Source organism: Chiloscyllium plagiosum, chromosome 16, assembly GCF_004010195.1.
Source record: "Chiloscyllium plagiosum isolate BGI_BamShark_2017 chromosome 16, ASM401019v2, whole genome shotgun sequence".
Classification (NCBI taxonomy): Eukaryota; Metazoa; Chordata; class Chondrichthyes; order Orectolobiformes; family Hemiscylliidae; genus Chiloscyllium; species Chiloscyllium plagiosum.
Window position 1 is genome coordinate 4,810,111 of NC_057725.1, and position 16,528 is coordinate 4,826,638.

General features: G+C 44.1%; 1 protein-coding gene across 11 annotated transcripts in view; it reads left to right on the forward strand.

Moving 5' to 3' along the window:
- Window positions 1–16,528, forward strand: part of nav2a (neuron navigator 2a) — a 1,099,168-nt gene that overhangs the window by 497,516 nt on the left and 585,124 nt on the right. For 5 of the 11 annotated variants that reach the window (XM_043705374.1, XM_043705375.1, XM_043705377.1 and 2 more), the window contains exon 1: window positions 8,720–9,788. The exons of 1 other annotated variant lie outside the window; for it this stretch is intronic. In XM_043705374.1, coding sequence (XP_043561309.1) covers window positions 9,534–9,788 — 255 coding nt within the window. In that variant the 5' untranslated portion in view covers window positions 8,720–9,533. Of the gene's footprint in view, window positions 1–8,718; window positions 9,789–16,528 lie in introns of those variants that run through there. 5 more of the 11 variants (XM_043705373.1, XM_043705384.1, XM_043705383.1 and 2 more) reach the window with 3 other exon arrangements.

Below are 16,528 nucleotides of genomic sequence, written 5' to 3' on the forward strand. Positions count from 1 at the left end.
TGATGGGTGAGTGCCGAACCAGAGGACACAGCTTAAAAATACGGGGTAGACCATTTAGGACAGAGATGAGGAGAAACTTCTTCACCCAGAGAGTGGTGGCTGTGTGGAATGCTCTGCCCCAGAGGGCAGTGGAGGCCCAATCTCTGGATTCATTTAAGAAAGAGTTGGATAGAGCTCTCAAGGATAGTGGAATCAAGGGTTATGGAAATAAGGCAGGAACAGGATATTGATTGAGGATGATCAGCCATGGTCATATTGAATGGTGGTGCAGGCTCGAAGGGCAGAATGGCCTACTCCTGTACCTATTGTCTATTGTCCTTGGAGCAAGGGAGATTGAGGAGGGATTTGATAGAGGTTTACGAGAGTTATGTAGTCCAAGAAAAGCTGGTGCTATTAGTTAATCTTATAAAGACCATGGGCACTACGTTAAGGTTTTGGATAAGGGATGTGGGCCTGAAGATGTGGTGAAGAACTTTTATTGTGGTGTGAGTGGCGAAGACCTGGAACCCACCGACTATAGGGGTGATGGACATAGAGATGATGAATGATTTGAAACTTGAGGGAACATGAGGTAAATCAACTTGCTGGACTGTGTAATAGGACAAGGCATTGAGACTCTGCAAGAAACTCAGGATCTATTGCTGAGGCGACGGAAGGCTCTAGTCAAGCAGCATCTGGAATACTGTTAGCAGGTTTTGGCCCCATATATAATGAAGGATGTGTTGCCAATGAAGACGGTTCAGAGGATGTTTACAAGAATGATCCCGGGGATGAAGGGCTTGTTGTAAGAGAAACGATGAGGAATCTGGGTCTGTACTCGATGGAGTTTAGAAAAATGGAAGGGGCTCTGATTGAAACCTACAGAATACTGAGAAAACTGGTAGAGTGGGTGTGGAGATGATGTATACACAAGTAGGAAGGACTAGGACCTGAGGGCACAGCTGCAGAGTCAAGGGATGAACCCTGAGAAGAGATGAGGATGAATGAGGAGGAATTTTGCCAGCTCGAGGATGGTTAATTTGTGGAACCCATTCCCACAGAAGGCTCTGGAGGCCGTGTCATTGAGCATATTTAAAATAGAGATAGATAGGCTCTTGAATATTAAGGGGATTGAGGTTATAGGCAGAAGGCGGGAGAATGTGGTTGAGAAATCTATCAGGAGAAAGTGAGGACTGTAGATGCTGGAGATCAGAGCTGAAAAATGTGTTGCTGGAAAAGCGCAGCAGGTCAGGCAACATCCAAGGAGCAGGAGAATCGACGTTTCAGGATTCTTGAAGAAGGGCTTATGCCCGAAACATCGATTCTCCTGCTTCTTGGATGCTGCCTGACCTGCTGCGCTTTTCCAGCAACACATTTTTCAGAGAAATCTATCAGCCATGATTGAATGGGGGAGCAGCCTCAGTGGGCTGAATGGCCTGAATCTGCTCCTGTATCTTATGGTTTTATGAACTTATGAATTTCAATGGACCGATTTACTATTGACGACTCTGAAGATCGTCCTGATAGTAAGTTTCTGCAAGAGGCTGCAGTACCACCTTGTTGCACTTTGGCAATCACAATCACCTTCCTGTGTCATTTTGAATGCGTGATCATCCTATGTATGTTATAACTGCTGTCTGTTTGAAACTATCAGTAGTGCCATTTCCTGTTACCACAGCTGGTTTGTAAGTTTGCAGTACTTATTGCGCTTGTCTGGTGATATTTGTGGCTTTGCAACCAGTATTTTACTTGGAAGGGAGCAATGCAGGTTCGGCTCCCTCTCATCTCAAGACAGAAGGCTGAGTGTGCCAGCTCCTGGCTGAATCATTGCTACACTGAAACGTTTGTCCTTCCAGTGTACTTTCCACCATGGCATCTATTTTTGGCTTGCCTGGAATTCTGGAACCAGGCTACAGACTTACACCTGGGCCATTATCATCGGAGCAGAGGCCAATGATACAATACAAAGCAATATATTGTATGATTGGTGGTCACCTCCTGATCTGTAGGCGTCTGAGAATTTTAACAATGCTACCATTGTCAGCCCGGAATATTTGTTATTGCTTTTTCCAGTACTTTTAAATTGTTACCAAAGATGGAAAATAATTGAGTTCTGCGCTCATGGGTCCGAGAACGTCTCCCTGACCAGAAGTGGAAAATCATTTCTCCTGATCATCATGCTTTAGGCATAAGGAAATCCAAATACTTGGTGAAAGAAGCTGTCAGTCTCTTTTGTGATTCTGTTGGTTGAATCTGGAGAGTTTAGGTCTGTTTGTGTGGAGCAAATGTGTCTGGAGGAAGCAGCTCTCCTACAGGACTAGAAAAGCGACCGTGCATTAGCTGACCTAGCTGACCATTTACTCAGTGCTTCTTTTAAAAAGGGATTTGGTTACATGCATATGCTATTTCTCAATGTGGTAAATGTTAAATATTCTATCCATTTAAATGTTTATCTCTGTATCGCTACTTGTCTCCACCCCCCCATCTCAGTTCTTCTGCTGCTGAACCTCCCACCCTTGTAAGTATTGACTTGGGACCCCCCCCGCCATTCCTGTGTCATTCTGTTCAGTTTCCTACCACACCTTCTTAGGAACTTGGGATCATCCAAATATCTGCTGCCCATGTCTTCACTCACACTGATGTTGGAATATTATGGGAGCCCCGTCTGACTTCTATGGGGAAATAGGATGCCATTTACTGTCAGTCAAGCTCACAGAGATGTTGGAATCCTGCCCCTGAGAGAGTTTGAAGTTTGCAGACCATTGGGAGGTGATGGCTGATGTTGGTCGTACTTCACGGACCTGCCTGAAGATGACTGCAGCATCCCTGGACGAAGGTACATGGAGTATGATGGGGGTCACTGGGTGGTGTGGTCACCAGAGAAGGAGTTTAGAGAGGGTCAGACACTTTCAATGGCCTCACTCCTTCAGGACACAGGGTCCCTTTATTGGTCACTGAAAGTGCCATACAATGAGAGACCACCAGCCTCACCATGAACCAAAAGGAAATGCTGGATGGTCTTTGGAGGCACAGGAGAGTTGTACATGTTCATTATGTCAGCCACCTGACCCAGCCACCGTGATATTCCAGATAGTTCTCCAGTCAACAATATCCATGTCCCATGTTGAAATAAAACAAATATGAAGAAAGAGTCATTTGGGAGTTAAAGTACATTTGAAGAATCTCTAGTTAAGGGATAAAGCATTTACGAATCAACTATTAATGACAGTGCAGATTGAATGATTTAAGGCAAACCTGTTTGCAGGCTCTTGCAGTGGTACTGTCCTTTGGGCTAGAAGACCCAGGTTCAAATCCCACCCGTTCCAGGGATGTGAAATATCCAGAGCCATTTGATGGATTGCTCTATGGCTACAGTAACTCACTTGTTAAAATGTTGAGGATGCCAGAAGCATACAGTAGGGGAGAGTGGCAGTATTAATTGAATCACTGACCTATTTTTGGCTATGATTTTCAGATAGTAGTGTCACCTTTTTTTAAATTCAAGCCTGGAATGAAGATGTCATAAGCTGTCTCGACAACTTTTGCCCATTCCTTGGGAAGATTGGTCCACTGCAGTTGGTGTGCTCCAGGGACAGTAACAGTGAGGGAGGGACTCCCTGCATTTTGACCCAGCAGCAGTGAGCAAATGAGCTGATAGATCAGAATGGTATGTGCCTTGGAGGGGAAACTGTCGTAGGTCTGGTTCTAATTTGATGCCTTGTCCTTTTAGGTAATAAGGGTGGTAAGTAAAGTTGCTGAGTATCTGGTTTGCATTGGACCATGGAACTGAGGGAGGATATTGAGCCCATTGAGTCTGCTGCACCATTCAATAAGATCATAGTTGATTTGCTAATCCTGAACTCCACTTTTCTGCCTTATATCCATAGCCCTTGATTCCCTTAATGGTTTAAAATCTGCCTATATCAGCCTTGAATATACTTCATGACCCAGTCTCAACAGCTCTCCTTGGTAAAGAATTCCACAGATTTACTCCCCTTGGAGTGGGGAAATTCTTCCTAATCTCTGTTTAAAATATGCAAACTCTTAATCTGAGATTATTCCCTCTGGTCGAACACTCCCACAAGACTTGGAGAGGCAAATCAAAGCAGGACTGATACACTTAATGATAGGAGTGTCACTGAACAAAGAGATCGTGGGGTGCAGGTTCACAGTTTCAATGGGGTGGTGTCACAGGTAGACAGGATAATGAAGAAGGTTTTTGATATGCTTTTCTTTATTGGTCAGAGCCTTGAGCATAAATGTTGGGAGGTCATGTTGCAGCTGTACAGGACATTGGTTAGGACATTTGGAATACTGCGTGCAGTTCTGGTCTCTCAGCTATAGGAAAGATATTGTTAAAATTGAAATGGTACAAAACAGACTTGCAAGCATGTTGCCGGAATGCTGAAGAGGCTGGGGCTATTCTCCATGGAGCTTTGGAGGATGAGGTTTATAAAATCATGAGGGGCATGGATAGGGCAAGTGGCCAAGGTCTTTTTCCCAGGGTAGGAAAATACAAAACCAGAGGACATCGTTCAAGGTGAGGGGGGGAAAGATGTAAAAGGGACTTTAGGGGAAACTTTTTCGCACAGAGTACACTGTGTGGAACGAACTGCCAGAGGAAGTGGTGGAGGCTGGTACAATAACAATATTTAAGAGGCATCTGGATGTGTAGATGAATTGGAAGCATTTAGAGGGATATGAGCCAAATGCTGGCAAATGGGACTCGATTAATTTCGGATGTCTGGTCAGCATGGATGAGTTAGACTGTTTCTGTGCTGTACAACTGTATGATTCTAAAGGGAAACTTTTCCACATCTACCCTATGAAACCTGTTAAGAATTTTAAACAAAAATATAAATTGCTGGAGAAACTCAGCAGGTCTGGCAGCATCTGTGGAGGGGGAGTAGAGTCAATGTTTTGGGTCTGATGACCCTCTCCATCTCCTTACAGGCATCTTGTATCATCATCATGACTTGCCTTCCCACCTAGTTTTGTATTATCTGGGAGTGGCAGATGGAGATTAATGTGGATAAATGTTAAGTGCTGCATTTTCGAAAGGCAAATCAAGGCAGGACAGTTAATGGTACGGCGCTGGGGAGTGTTGCTGAACAAAGGCAGCAGGTTCATGGTTCCTTGAAAGCAAAGTCGCAGGTAGGTAGGATAGTGAAGAGCACATTTGGTATTCTTGCCTTTATTGGTCAGTGCATTGACCATAGGCATTGGGAGATTATGTTACGGATGTACAGAACATTGGTTAGGCCAATTTTGGAATACTGCATTCAATTCCGGTGTCCCTGCTATAGGAAAGATGTTGTGAAACTTGAAAGGGTTCAGAAAAGATTTACAAGGATGTTGTCAGGGTTGAAGGGTTTGAGCTATAGGGAGAGGTTGAACAGGCTGGGGCTGTTTTCCCTGGAGCATCGGAGGCTGAGGGGTGACCTTATAGAGGTTTATAATATCATGTGGGGCATGGATACGGTGAATAGCCAAAGTCTTTCCCCTCGGGTAGCAGAGTCCAAAACTGGAGATCATAGGTTTAAGGTGAGAGGGGAAAGCTTTAACAGGGACCTAAGGGACAACGTTTTCACACAGAGGGTGATGTGTGTATAGAATGAGCTGTCAGAGGAAATGGTGGAGGCTGGTACAATTACAACATTTAATAAGAATCTGGGTGAGTATATGAAGTGTTTAGAGGGATATGGGCCAAATGCTGACAAATGGGACTAGATTAATTTAGGATATCTGGATGGCATGAACAAGTTGGACCAAAGTGTCTGTTTCTGTGCTGTACAGCTCTATCAACCTATCTGCAGACTTGGCAATAGTACATGCACTTTCTTCATTGATGTCATAGAGATATGTTATGAATAATTTTCTTGCAGATGGTACACAATGCTGCCCATTGTGCACCAGTGGTGGAGGGAGTGAAAGTTGAAAGGGGTGCCATTCAAACCACACTGTTTGTCCTGGATGGTGTTGAGCTTCTTGAGTGTTGTTCCAACTACACCCATCCAGCTAAATGCACTGCCCCAATTACAAGTTCCCCTCCATGACACATTCCATTTGGAAGTATATTGGCTCTCCTTTATATCCACTGGTCAAAATCCTGGAGCTGCTTCCTTTAATAGTAATTGTGGGCCTGCCTTCATCAAACAGATTGTACACAGGAGGTTGGCACACCAAGCTCGGAATAATGACGATGGATTGACAGTAAATGCTGACTTTGCCACCAACAGCCATGTCCCGTCAACGAATAAAGAAAACGTTCCTTTTATACCCTAAAATGAATCAAACGATGAATGGTTTATGGAGAAGATCGTCAAATTCCAAGGGGACAGAAAAGTGAAGTGAGTGAAATAGTGTTTGAAGAGACTCGCGATCTAAGCATTGTGTGAGCGATGCAAGGATGAGCAGTAGAATTGGAGCTTCTGTTGAACATCAGAGAGCAGAAGAGCTCAGGACAGAAATAAACCTCGCTGTCAGTCGTCACAGGCAAAATGACTGGAGCAATGAAGAGACGTTTTGAAAAGAAACTTAGAATGAAACTGAAGAGAAAAATGAATGTGAAAATACTTGATTCCTCTTCAGCATCAGGAACTTTGGTCAGCTCAGTTGGCTGGACAGCTGGTTTATGATGCTAACAGTATGTGTTCAAACCCCACACTGGCTGAGGTTGCTATGAAGGACTCCCCTTATCTTTTTGTCTCGCCTGAGGCAGGTTCAACTAACACTAGTCATCTCTCTCTTTAAAGAGTGAAAAAGTGTGGCGCTGGAAAAGCACAACGGGTCAGGCAGTATCCAAGGAGCAGGAGAATCGATATTTTGGGCATTAGCCGTTCATTGGGCATCCTGATGAAGGGCTTATGCCCAAAGCGTTGATTCTCCTGCTCCACGGATGCTGCCTGACTGGCTGTGCTATTCCAGCACCATACTTTTTGACTCTGATCTCCAGCATCTGCAGTCCTCAATCTCTCTTTAATGAAGAGAGCAGCCAGATGGTCTAGTCAGACTGTGGCAACTTTACCTTGGTATGTGATGTGGTCATTGCCGACTGGCTAGCATTTATTGTCTGCTCCTAGCTGCCCTTGAGAAGATAGTGCTGAGCTGCCTTCTTGAAATGCTGCAGTTCAGTGTGCTGGAGATAAACCCATAGGACTGTCAGGGCGGGAGTTCTGAAAAATCTGCTGTAAAGTGGCTGAGGCATGGAAACCAGGAATCACACAGGTTTGAAGGAGCTAGAGCGTTGTAAATTGGAGCTGACATGGATTAAAGAAACCAAATCCAGGATTTATGAGGTTTATAGCAAAGAGTTAAAAATGCCTTAATGATGCTGACATCATTCTCTTTGCCACGTGACTGGTAAAGGGTAAAACTCATTAGCCCTGATTGAAATATGTTACAGATTAATCGAGGCGTGAGAGCATCTCCCTTATAAAAGGATCGTTTCCATAAATGATGGTCTCCCTCCTTGGTTTAAGGATGATATTTGGAGAAAAAAACCCCAGTTTTTGCAATAACGCAATAATTTCAGAACAGGTCAGCAAAACACATCTCCAGAGACAAGGCGCATGGAGATACAGAGAACAGCCCTAAATAACTGGGAGGATGCATCTATTGCAAAAAGATCAATCCGTTTTTAAATTTCTGGCTTAAATCGTGAATGTCTCCACGAGGAATGAGATAGAATTTCTAACCAGTTCCTGGAGTCACAGCTCTGTAACAAACTATGAAACACTTCAGAGTTCAACCATTTATTTGTACAACGTGGGGCTTGAAAAGCTAAATCCTCTGGTTTGAAACAAGCGCAAAGATAGATATGTCGATGATGACTCCACTCCCTTTAGGAATAACTGAGACACCAAGTTCCGAATGTTCATTTTGGATGAGAGCGCCCGAAAGGCGCATGTACATGCATTCATTGAAGAAAACTCGTGTGTTCCAGCTGCCCTTTAGTCACACTAACCCTGAACACATTTTAGACTGATCTGAGGAAAGACCACTCCGTCCCGAAACGTCAACTCTGGTTTCTCTCCACAGATACCGCCAGACCTGCTGAGGTTGTCCAGTAATTTCTGTTTCTGATTTCCAGCATCCGCAGTTCTTTTCGGTTTTTTCAAATATTGTTGCAAATTGCACGCTCGCCCAGAACGCGGATGGACTGGGTTCCAGGTAAGGGTCGGCACTGCAGTGGTCGGCAGGCACATAGTGAGCTGGTTGGAATCTCTGGGCACTTACTCGCCCGGGCTTAATATGCAACGTTTAACCCTCATGGTACAGTGATTTCTAAATAACCTGTCAACGGGCGGGGGGATACACCCGGCTTTTCTGGTCCAAAGCTAGGGGCATTGAAGAAACAGTACTCCTCCCTCTATATTTTTCCCCATATCAACCTATTCAGAGATATTATTACACGCCACAGGAGCAAGTGGGATTTGTACCATGTCTCCTGACTTAGAGGTATGGAAACGATCACAAGAGCCCCAGACCCTCCCTTAAGAGACTGACGTGACTTAATCATAGTTCAAAACTAGTGACCATTCTTATATATATATATATATATATCTCAGAGAGCTTACTGAAGCTACAGATGGTTTTTGTGCTACATTGAAATAATGGCACACTTTGCCAGTTCCCAGTCTGTTAGGCCACTCCCTTTTTGCAGTGATTTTTTTTGTAATCCTGATTTGAGAGAACTGGACCAATCAGACGTTTGTAGTGTCAGAACCCTTTTTTTTATTCACTGCCTTGCCTTCTCATCTCAACTGTGTTCTTTTCAGCGTAAGCCACGGATGTGTGTACGTTTAAACCGACAAGCGGTAGGAATTGACTGTGTATGTCTGTCCTTGTCAGGTGAGGCACAGACATGAAGTTGCCTGTGTTTGAAATGTACAGATAGGGCCAGGATACTGCATCGTTACCAGTGTCGGTGCACCGACTTGTCACTTTGCTCAGATGGTTTCCTGTTCGTCCGACTGAGCCTAGCCCCGGGTCAGGCTGAGGACATCGCCTCTGTCCAAGGACAACTGGAAATTAACGCATTAAAACTGTGCATCTGGACGAAAGGCGCTGGGGAGGCTTATCATCAGGGGTTGGAAATTCTGCACACGCACACACACTGTACTTTCTGCATTGATTTGTCCAAGGAACCCAGCAAGGCGGGATGTTATTTTTGGCCGGGACTGACGTGATTTAGGAACTGCAGGGGGTTATCCCCAGAAAAATAAAATCAGCAGATCTTCAGAGCTGGAAGAAAGAGGGGGTGCAGATTGTGAGAAATCACGTTTTGTTTTTTTCTCTGTCATTCTGCTCCAGCAGCTGCTTAAAAAAAAATCCCTCTGCGAGAGGGAGGAATGAAGCTGGCTGAGTCACAGGAATAGAAAAGTGAAAGGGTAGGAAGTGCTCCACCTTGGGCGAACATTGTAGAGAGAGAGGGGCTGCAGTACAGTCTGTCTCTCCCAGGCACCCAGCGCCTACTCCCCGAGGGCTGCTGCAGCTGGCTCGCAGGCGAAGGACGTGTCGAGCAAGGGGAGGAGTGGGGGGGGGCACAGAAAATGCCAGCAATTCTCGTGGCCTCGAAAATGAAGTCGGGACTGCCCAAGCCGGTCCACACTGCTACTCCCATCCCGAATGTCAGCGCCAGGACTCTGCAGCAGCCTTGTTACCTGAAGCTGGGCAGCAAGGTGGAAGCGACCAAGCCGATGTACTCGAGCCTGATCCCACTCAAATCTTCGCATGGCTTGGACAATGAAGGGGAGAAGCTGCTACTTGGCAAGACAAACGCGGCAGAACATAGCTTTGACACTCAGGTCAGAAAAAAAAAACAAAATTGTGGTTTTCTTTTCAGGTCATGTCTCTCTCGTTTAGAACAATCCATGTTGTAGCGTTTGGCAAAAAAAGAAGGAAATGTCTAAGAGGTTATCATGCAACAGAATCTTCCTATTGTGACTAATCATTTCAGGGAAGTGTTGGTATGTTGGGAATGTCTCTGGGCAAAGCTTTGAGATGCATATTCAAACCCCACCATAGCTAATGCTGTTTACATTTAGTTTATAATATTTGGAATTAGTGTCAGATCAATGATTGCCTGGCTCACTAATGCCCTTTAGGGTAGGAAATCTGCCATCCTTATCTGATCTGACCTACATGTAACTCCAGACCCCCGGCAATGTAGTTGATTCTTAACTCTCTCTTCAGTTGTCCCAGTAGGGCAATTAGGAAGGACAGTGTATTTCCTCATTCAGTGAATGTGGGTGTTCCTGGCTGGGCACAGCATTTATTGCCCATTCCCTAATTGCACAGAGGGCAGTTAAGTGTCAAGCATGTTGCTGGGAGTCTGGAATCGCATGTAGATCAGACCAGGTATGGACTGCAGATTTCTTTCTCGAAAAGGTACTGGTGAAGCAGGTGGGTTTTTAATGACAATTGAAAACAGTTTCATTGTCGTCATTTGACTTTTAATTCCAGGTTTATCTGAATTCAAATTTCCGCCATTGGTCATGGTAGGATTTGGGCTATGACCTCAGAACATTAATCTGGGGTACTGGATTGACTAGTCCTGTATCATTACAACTATATCATCGCCTCCCAGTGGAGCAGAACTCCGAAATGCTGGTCTCCCCAGTGATGTCCATGCCCTGTGAAAAAATAAAGGGAAAATAAATGACAGCAGTTAGGAGTGATGTGAAATGACAGGATATTCAGTTCAATTTGGCCAGGTGCCCTGCATTTTATTATCAACGGCACATTCTGCTGTAGTTGCTGGTCAGTATGACATATCAGGCTACAGTATGTAGGGTAGAGGTTTGGACTGGTGCCAGAATATGAAGGGATTTGTGTCTGCAACTAAGATTGGTATAATTTTTATTATTAGTGCAGAGATAGTGCCTGGATCTTCTTGCTGAAGTTAATTGCCTGTTACTAGTGCACAATTGCTGCTCCTTCCAACACACAGAAGCAGACTGTTGAGAATTCCTTCAGTTTTAACCTTGTCATCTCTGTTTCAAAAAAAACCCAGGATTATTGGTGAAATTAAATGAGAACACATTGCAGCTGGTAAACATGACTAAAATTGTGAGGGTTAAATAATAATTGTCTTGATTTTTGCTTAGCTGAGGTACAATATATCTCCTGCAATTGTGTAAACTAAAATGAAAGCCTTGTCAGATTTGTTCTGCAGTTTCATGTAGCCTTCTGCAGCCTTTCAAAGAAAGCTAAATTAGGTAATGTTTCAATTGCTACTCGGAATAGTAACCAGCTAAAGGCTTCCATTTGTTATAATGCAGCATTACCAATTTTGGGCAGAGAAAATTGGGAGAATGTTGTAAGATATGGAAAAGAAAATGAAGCTTTTATGTCTGTTGACCCATCAAACATTGTATTACAATTTATAAAATGGCTGAATGTTTTTGCATTTTTTGTGTGTATCCCTGCGATGAGTGAAGGTGTAAATTGCTGAATGGTCACCATTTATGGCAACAAGACTGTTTCTTTATTTGAGATCTATATTCTCAGTTGCAACTCAGACTCGTGTTTGAGAGCCATGTGACATTGGACAAAGAAGCATCAAAGCTTTTGCCTTGGCAAATCAGTCGGGTGGGCTCATTAACTGATAAACTCAAGGCTGGAAGGAGCTGGAAAGGGAGATGCTAAGTGGTGTACTGGGGAGCTCGCTGCAGACAAGAGCTGTTATATGAGGAAATGAAATGTGCCAGTGTCATATTCTCGAATTAGGATAGTTTTCAGGTCAGAAATTATGGTGGGATTATGGGGTCATAAAAGGTAATTCACGATGACCCCACAAGTGGCTGTGACCACAAGTGGCATCAGGGGTTTACCTGCAAGGAAGCAAAGAATGTGAAGAAAGACTTGCAAAAAATTGACACTTTGGTCATTTGACCAGGGGAGATTGAAGATTTTAACAAGTTAATGAAGAAATGATTCATGTTTAAATATTATAGATAGCTAAGAGGTTATATAAGTACAAGATAAACTATAATTTCTCTGGGAAGCCAGGGAGGAAGTTGCCGAGCCTTTGGCTTTGATCTTTAAGTCGTCTTAGTCAACAGGAATAATGTCAGAAGACTGGCGGATAGGTAATGTTGTTCCATTGTTCAAGAAGGGGAGTAGAGACAGCCCTGGAAATTATAGACCTGTGAGCCTTACTTCGGTTGTGAGTAACGTGTTGGAAAGGGTTATAAGAGATAGGATTTATAATCATCTAGAGATGAATAAGTTGATCAGGGATAGTCAACGTGCTTTTGTGAAGGGGTAGGTATGCCTCACAAACCTTATTGAGTTCCTTGAGAAGGTGACCAAACAGGTGGATGAGGGTAAAGCCATTGATGTGGTATATATGCATTTCAGTAAGGCGTTTGATAAGGTTCCCCATGGTAGGCTATTGCATAAAGTACAGAGGCATGGGATTGAGGATAATTTGGTGGTTTGGATCAGAAATTGGCTCTCTGAAAGAAGACAGAGGGTGGTGTTGATGGGCAATGTTCATCCTGGAGTCCATTTACTAGTGGGGGACTGAGTTTTGGAACCATGAGATCATGCTGCAGCAGTACAAAACTCTGGTGCAGCCACTTTTGGAGTATTATGTACAGTTCTGGTCACTGCATTATAGCAAGGATGTGGAAGCCTTGGAAATGGTTCCGACGAGATTTACTCGGATGTTGCCTGTTATGGAGGGAAGGTCTTAAAGGAAAGGTTGAGGGACTTGAGGGTGTCTTCATTAGCGAGAAGAAGGTTGAGTGGCAACTTAATTGAGACATATAAGATAATCAGAGGGTTAGATAGGGTGGACAGGGCGAGCCTTTTTCCTCAGATGGCGATGGCTAGCATGAGGGGACGTAGCTTTAAATTGAGGGGTGATAGATATAGGACAGATGTCCGAGGTAGTTTCTTTACTCAGAGAGTAGTAAGGGCGTGGAATGCACTGCCTGCAACGGTAGTAGATTCACCAACTTTAAGGGCATTTAAATGGTCATTGGATTGGCATTTGGATGAGAATGGAATAGTGTAGGTTAGATGAGCTTCAGATTGGATCCACAGGTTGGTGCAACATCGAGGGCTGAAGGGCCTCTACTGCCCTGTAATGTTCTATGTTCTATATAAAAAAATGCAAAGGCTTTGAAAGTGGAGTTGAGGATTTTCAGATTGGCCATGATCTTATTAAATAGTGGAGCAGACTCGATGGGTAGAATGGCTTACTTCCACTGATAACTTGTTCTGGTTTTATGATCTTATGTGACACAGAGCAGCAGAAACATTTAGGCAGGGAGCAGTGAAGTGTACTTCCAGACTGCAGTAGAAATGGAGATCATCAATAGTCAGAACTGAGTAGGTGGTCTGAGGAGGGAAGAATAAAGAGATATTGAAATAGCTTGGGCGTACACCAACCCTGGATTGGTTGGGATGAATGGCCAGTTTCTGTGCTCTAATTTCTCTGTCGTCTTCTGTGACAGATATCCAGCTGTAATAACCATGTCTTCTGTTTGATGGGCAGCAGCTTCACACTGTGCAATTTGGCTATGCAAACCACCACTGTACTTGTTACATGGTGGTTTAGGCAAGTTGCCATCCTGTGTATGTGACCAGTTTATACAATGTACATAGTTACAGTACCTCACAGTGTATGTGTTGCTTGTTGGAACTTCAGCAACTCCATTCCACTGTTGGACAGAAAAGGCTTCTGTCTTTGGACCTCATGTTAGTGAGGGTCACTGACATTACAGTTTAGGAGGATGACATTGTTAACATTCAGTGGTATATGCAATGGTTATATTGGTATGTTAGAGTTTATACTGAAACATCTGTAAAACTGCTGCTATCATCTTTATTGACTTAGATACTGCTTTGCATAAAATATTAGCATAGTTAGAGAGCCGGGTAATAAGCAGGAAATAAAATATTAGGATAAATGGGTGATCTTCAGGTTTGCACACTGAAAACAGGGAATTGTCAACAGGATTAGTGCTGGGGCCTCATTACAGACTCTTTCCAGACTATCTCTGAACTGGGTGAAGGGACTAAGTGTTTTGGAGTCAAATTTGGCAACCATTCAAAGATAGGTGGGAATGCAAGCTGTGGGAAAGATGGGCTAAAATTTCCAATGGGCTTTGGTATAGAGCCCTCAGGAGCAAATGGGATCCCAGGCCTACTCTTTTCACAAATGTATTGGGTAGAATGGCATTCCTGGAAGTGTCCTCCTCGTTTGTTTTCTCTGATTCTGCCATTCTTGACAGTGATTGGTTCCTCATTCTGCCAACTGAGCTCAAGCCTCTCAACAGTGAGCGGTACGGTGGCTCACAGCGCCAGGGACCCGGGTTCGATTCCAGTCTTGGGCAACTGTCTGTGTGGAGTTTATGCATTCTCCCTGTGTCTGCGTGGGTTTCCTCCAGGTGTTCCGGTTTCCTCCCATAGTATGTGCATGTAAGGGTGGATTGGCCATGCTAAATTGCCCGTAGTTTTCAGGGATGTGTAGGTTGGGTGCACTAATCAGGGGTAAATGTAGAATAATAGGATAGGGGGTCTGCGTTGGTTATTGTTCGGAGGGTTGGTGTGGACTTGTTGGGCCGAAGTGCCTGTTTCCCCAGGATTCGAACAGCACCAACGTGAACAAGAAGAGGTTTTAGTGGCATAGAGTTGGAGAAATCTCCAGGCTCAGGGAATCAAGGGAGGCAATTGTAGAAGTTCTGACATTATTTTCAAATCCTCTCTGGCTCCTCCTCAGGATAGGTGCCAGAGGACCGGAGTCAGCTAATATTCAAGAAGGTCAGTAAGAATAAGCCAGTGAATCTGACATCAGGGAAGTTATTGGAAAGAATTCTGAGGGACTGAATTAGTTTCCGCTTGGAGTCAAGGATTAATTGAGGATAGTCACCAAGGCTCTGTCAGGGGAAGATCATATTTGACAGCTTATAAAGGAGGTGACTAGGTGTGTTGATGAGGATAGTACAGTTGATATGGTCGACATGGCCTTCAGTCAGGCTTTTGACAAAGTGTCACAACTGGTCAAAAGGGAAAAGCCAGGGATATTTGGATCAAAATTGACTTAGTGGCAGGAGTCAAAGGGTGATGGTCGAATGTTGTTTTTGTAACTGGAAGCCTATATCTAATGGTGTACCACAGGGTTTGGTGCTGGGGACTTTGCTGTTTGCCACGTACATTAATGATCTAGACATGAATGTAAAAGATTTGATCACAGATTACATGAAAACTGGTGGAATAGTAAATTACGAGAAGGAAAGCCTTAGACCACAGGCCAATATAGACAGGCTGATCAGCTGAGGAGAACAATGGCAAATGAATTTAATCCTGAGAAGTGGGAGATTGGGCGGATTAACAAATCGAGGGAGTAGACAATAAATGGTGGGAACCTAAGAAGTATAGAGGTTCGGAGGAACCTTGTTTTGTATGTCCACAGATCCTTGAAGGCCATAAGACAGATGGAAGGCCTATGGATACTTTCCTTTTACCAGCCGAGGCACTGAGTACAAGAGCAGGGAGATTTTGATGGAACGGCATTAATTTGGGCCACAGATGGAGTACACTAGGAATCATGTGAGTGCACTGGAGGGGGCTGCAGAGGTGGTTCACCTGGGCTGGAGCAATCAAGGTATGATGAGAAACTCGAAAGCCTGGAGTTGGTTTCCTTAGAGCAGAGAAGGATGATTTGATTGTGCTGTACAACATTATGAAGGGCAAAAAACAACTGATTACTAATTTAAGGTGCTTTTGTAGTTGCCTCTGAGCAAGGTGGCATGGGTTAAAGTGCCATCTGCTCCAGAAGTGTGTCTTGACTTATCGAAGCACATTGATTCAAAAATACCTGGACAGTGAGAAGCACTTCCCCTTAGTGGAGACATTAACAACCAGGAGACATAGATGGAAGGTAAGTGGCACGAGGTTTAATGGACATTTAGGGAAGAATTTATTTCAGGGAAGATTTATCCTAGGCTGCTCCAGAAAACGAGAAAGGAGGTTGCTAAGCCGCTGGTGAAGATATTTGCCTCCATACTCTCCACGGGAGTCATACTGGAGGATTGGAAGGAGATGAATGTTGTTCCTCTTTTCAAGAAGGGTAATAGGGAAATCCCTGACAATTACAGACCAGTCAGTCTTACATCAGTAGTCAGCAAAGTTTTGAAAAGAATTCTGAGGGATAGGATTTATGACTATTTGCCAAAGCATAGTGTGATTAAAGGCAGTCAGCATGGCTTTGTGAGGGGCAGGTCATGCCTCACAAATCTTATTAACTTCTTTGAGGATGTGTCAAGACAGGTCGACGAATGTCGAGCAGTGGATGTGGTGTATATGGACTTCAGCAAGGCATTTGATAAGGTTCCCCATGGTAGGCTCATTCATAAAGTTGGGAATTATGGGATACAGGGAGATTTGGCAGTTGGACAGAAGGCAGAGAGTGGTTGTAAATGGAAAGTATTCTGTCGGGAGGTCAGTGTTGAGTGGGGTCCCGCAGGGCTCTGTTCTTGGGCCTCTGCTCTTTATAGTTTTTATAAATGACTTGGATAGGGGGGTTGAGGGG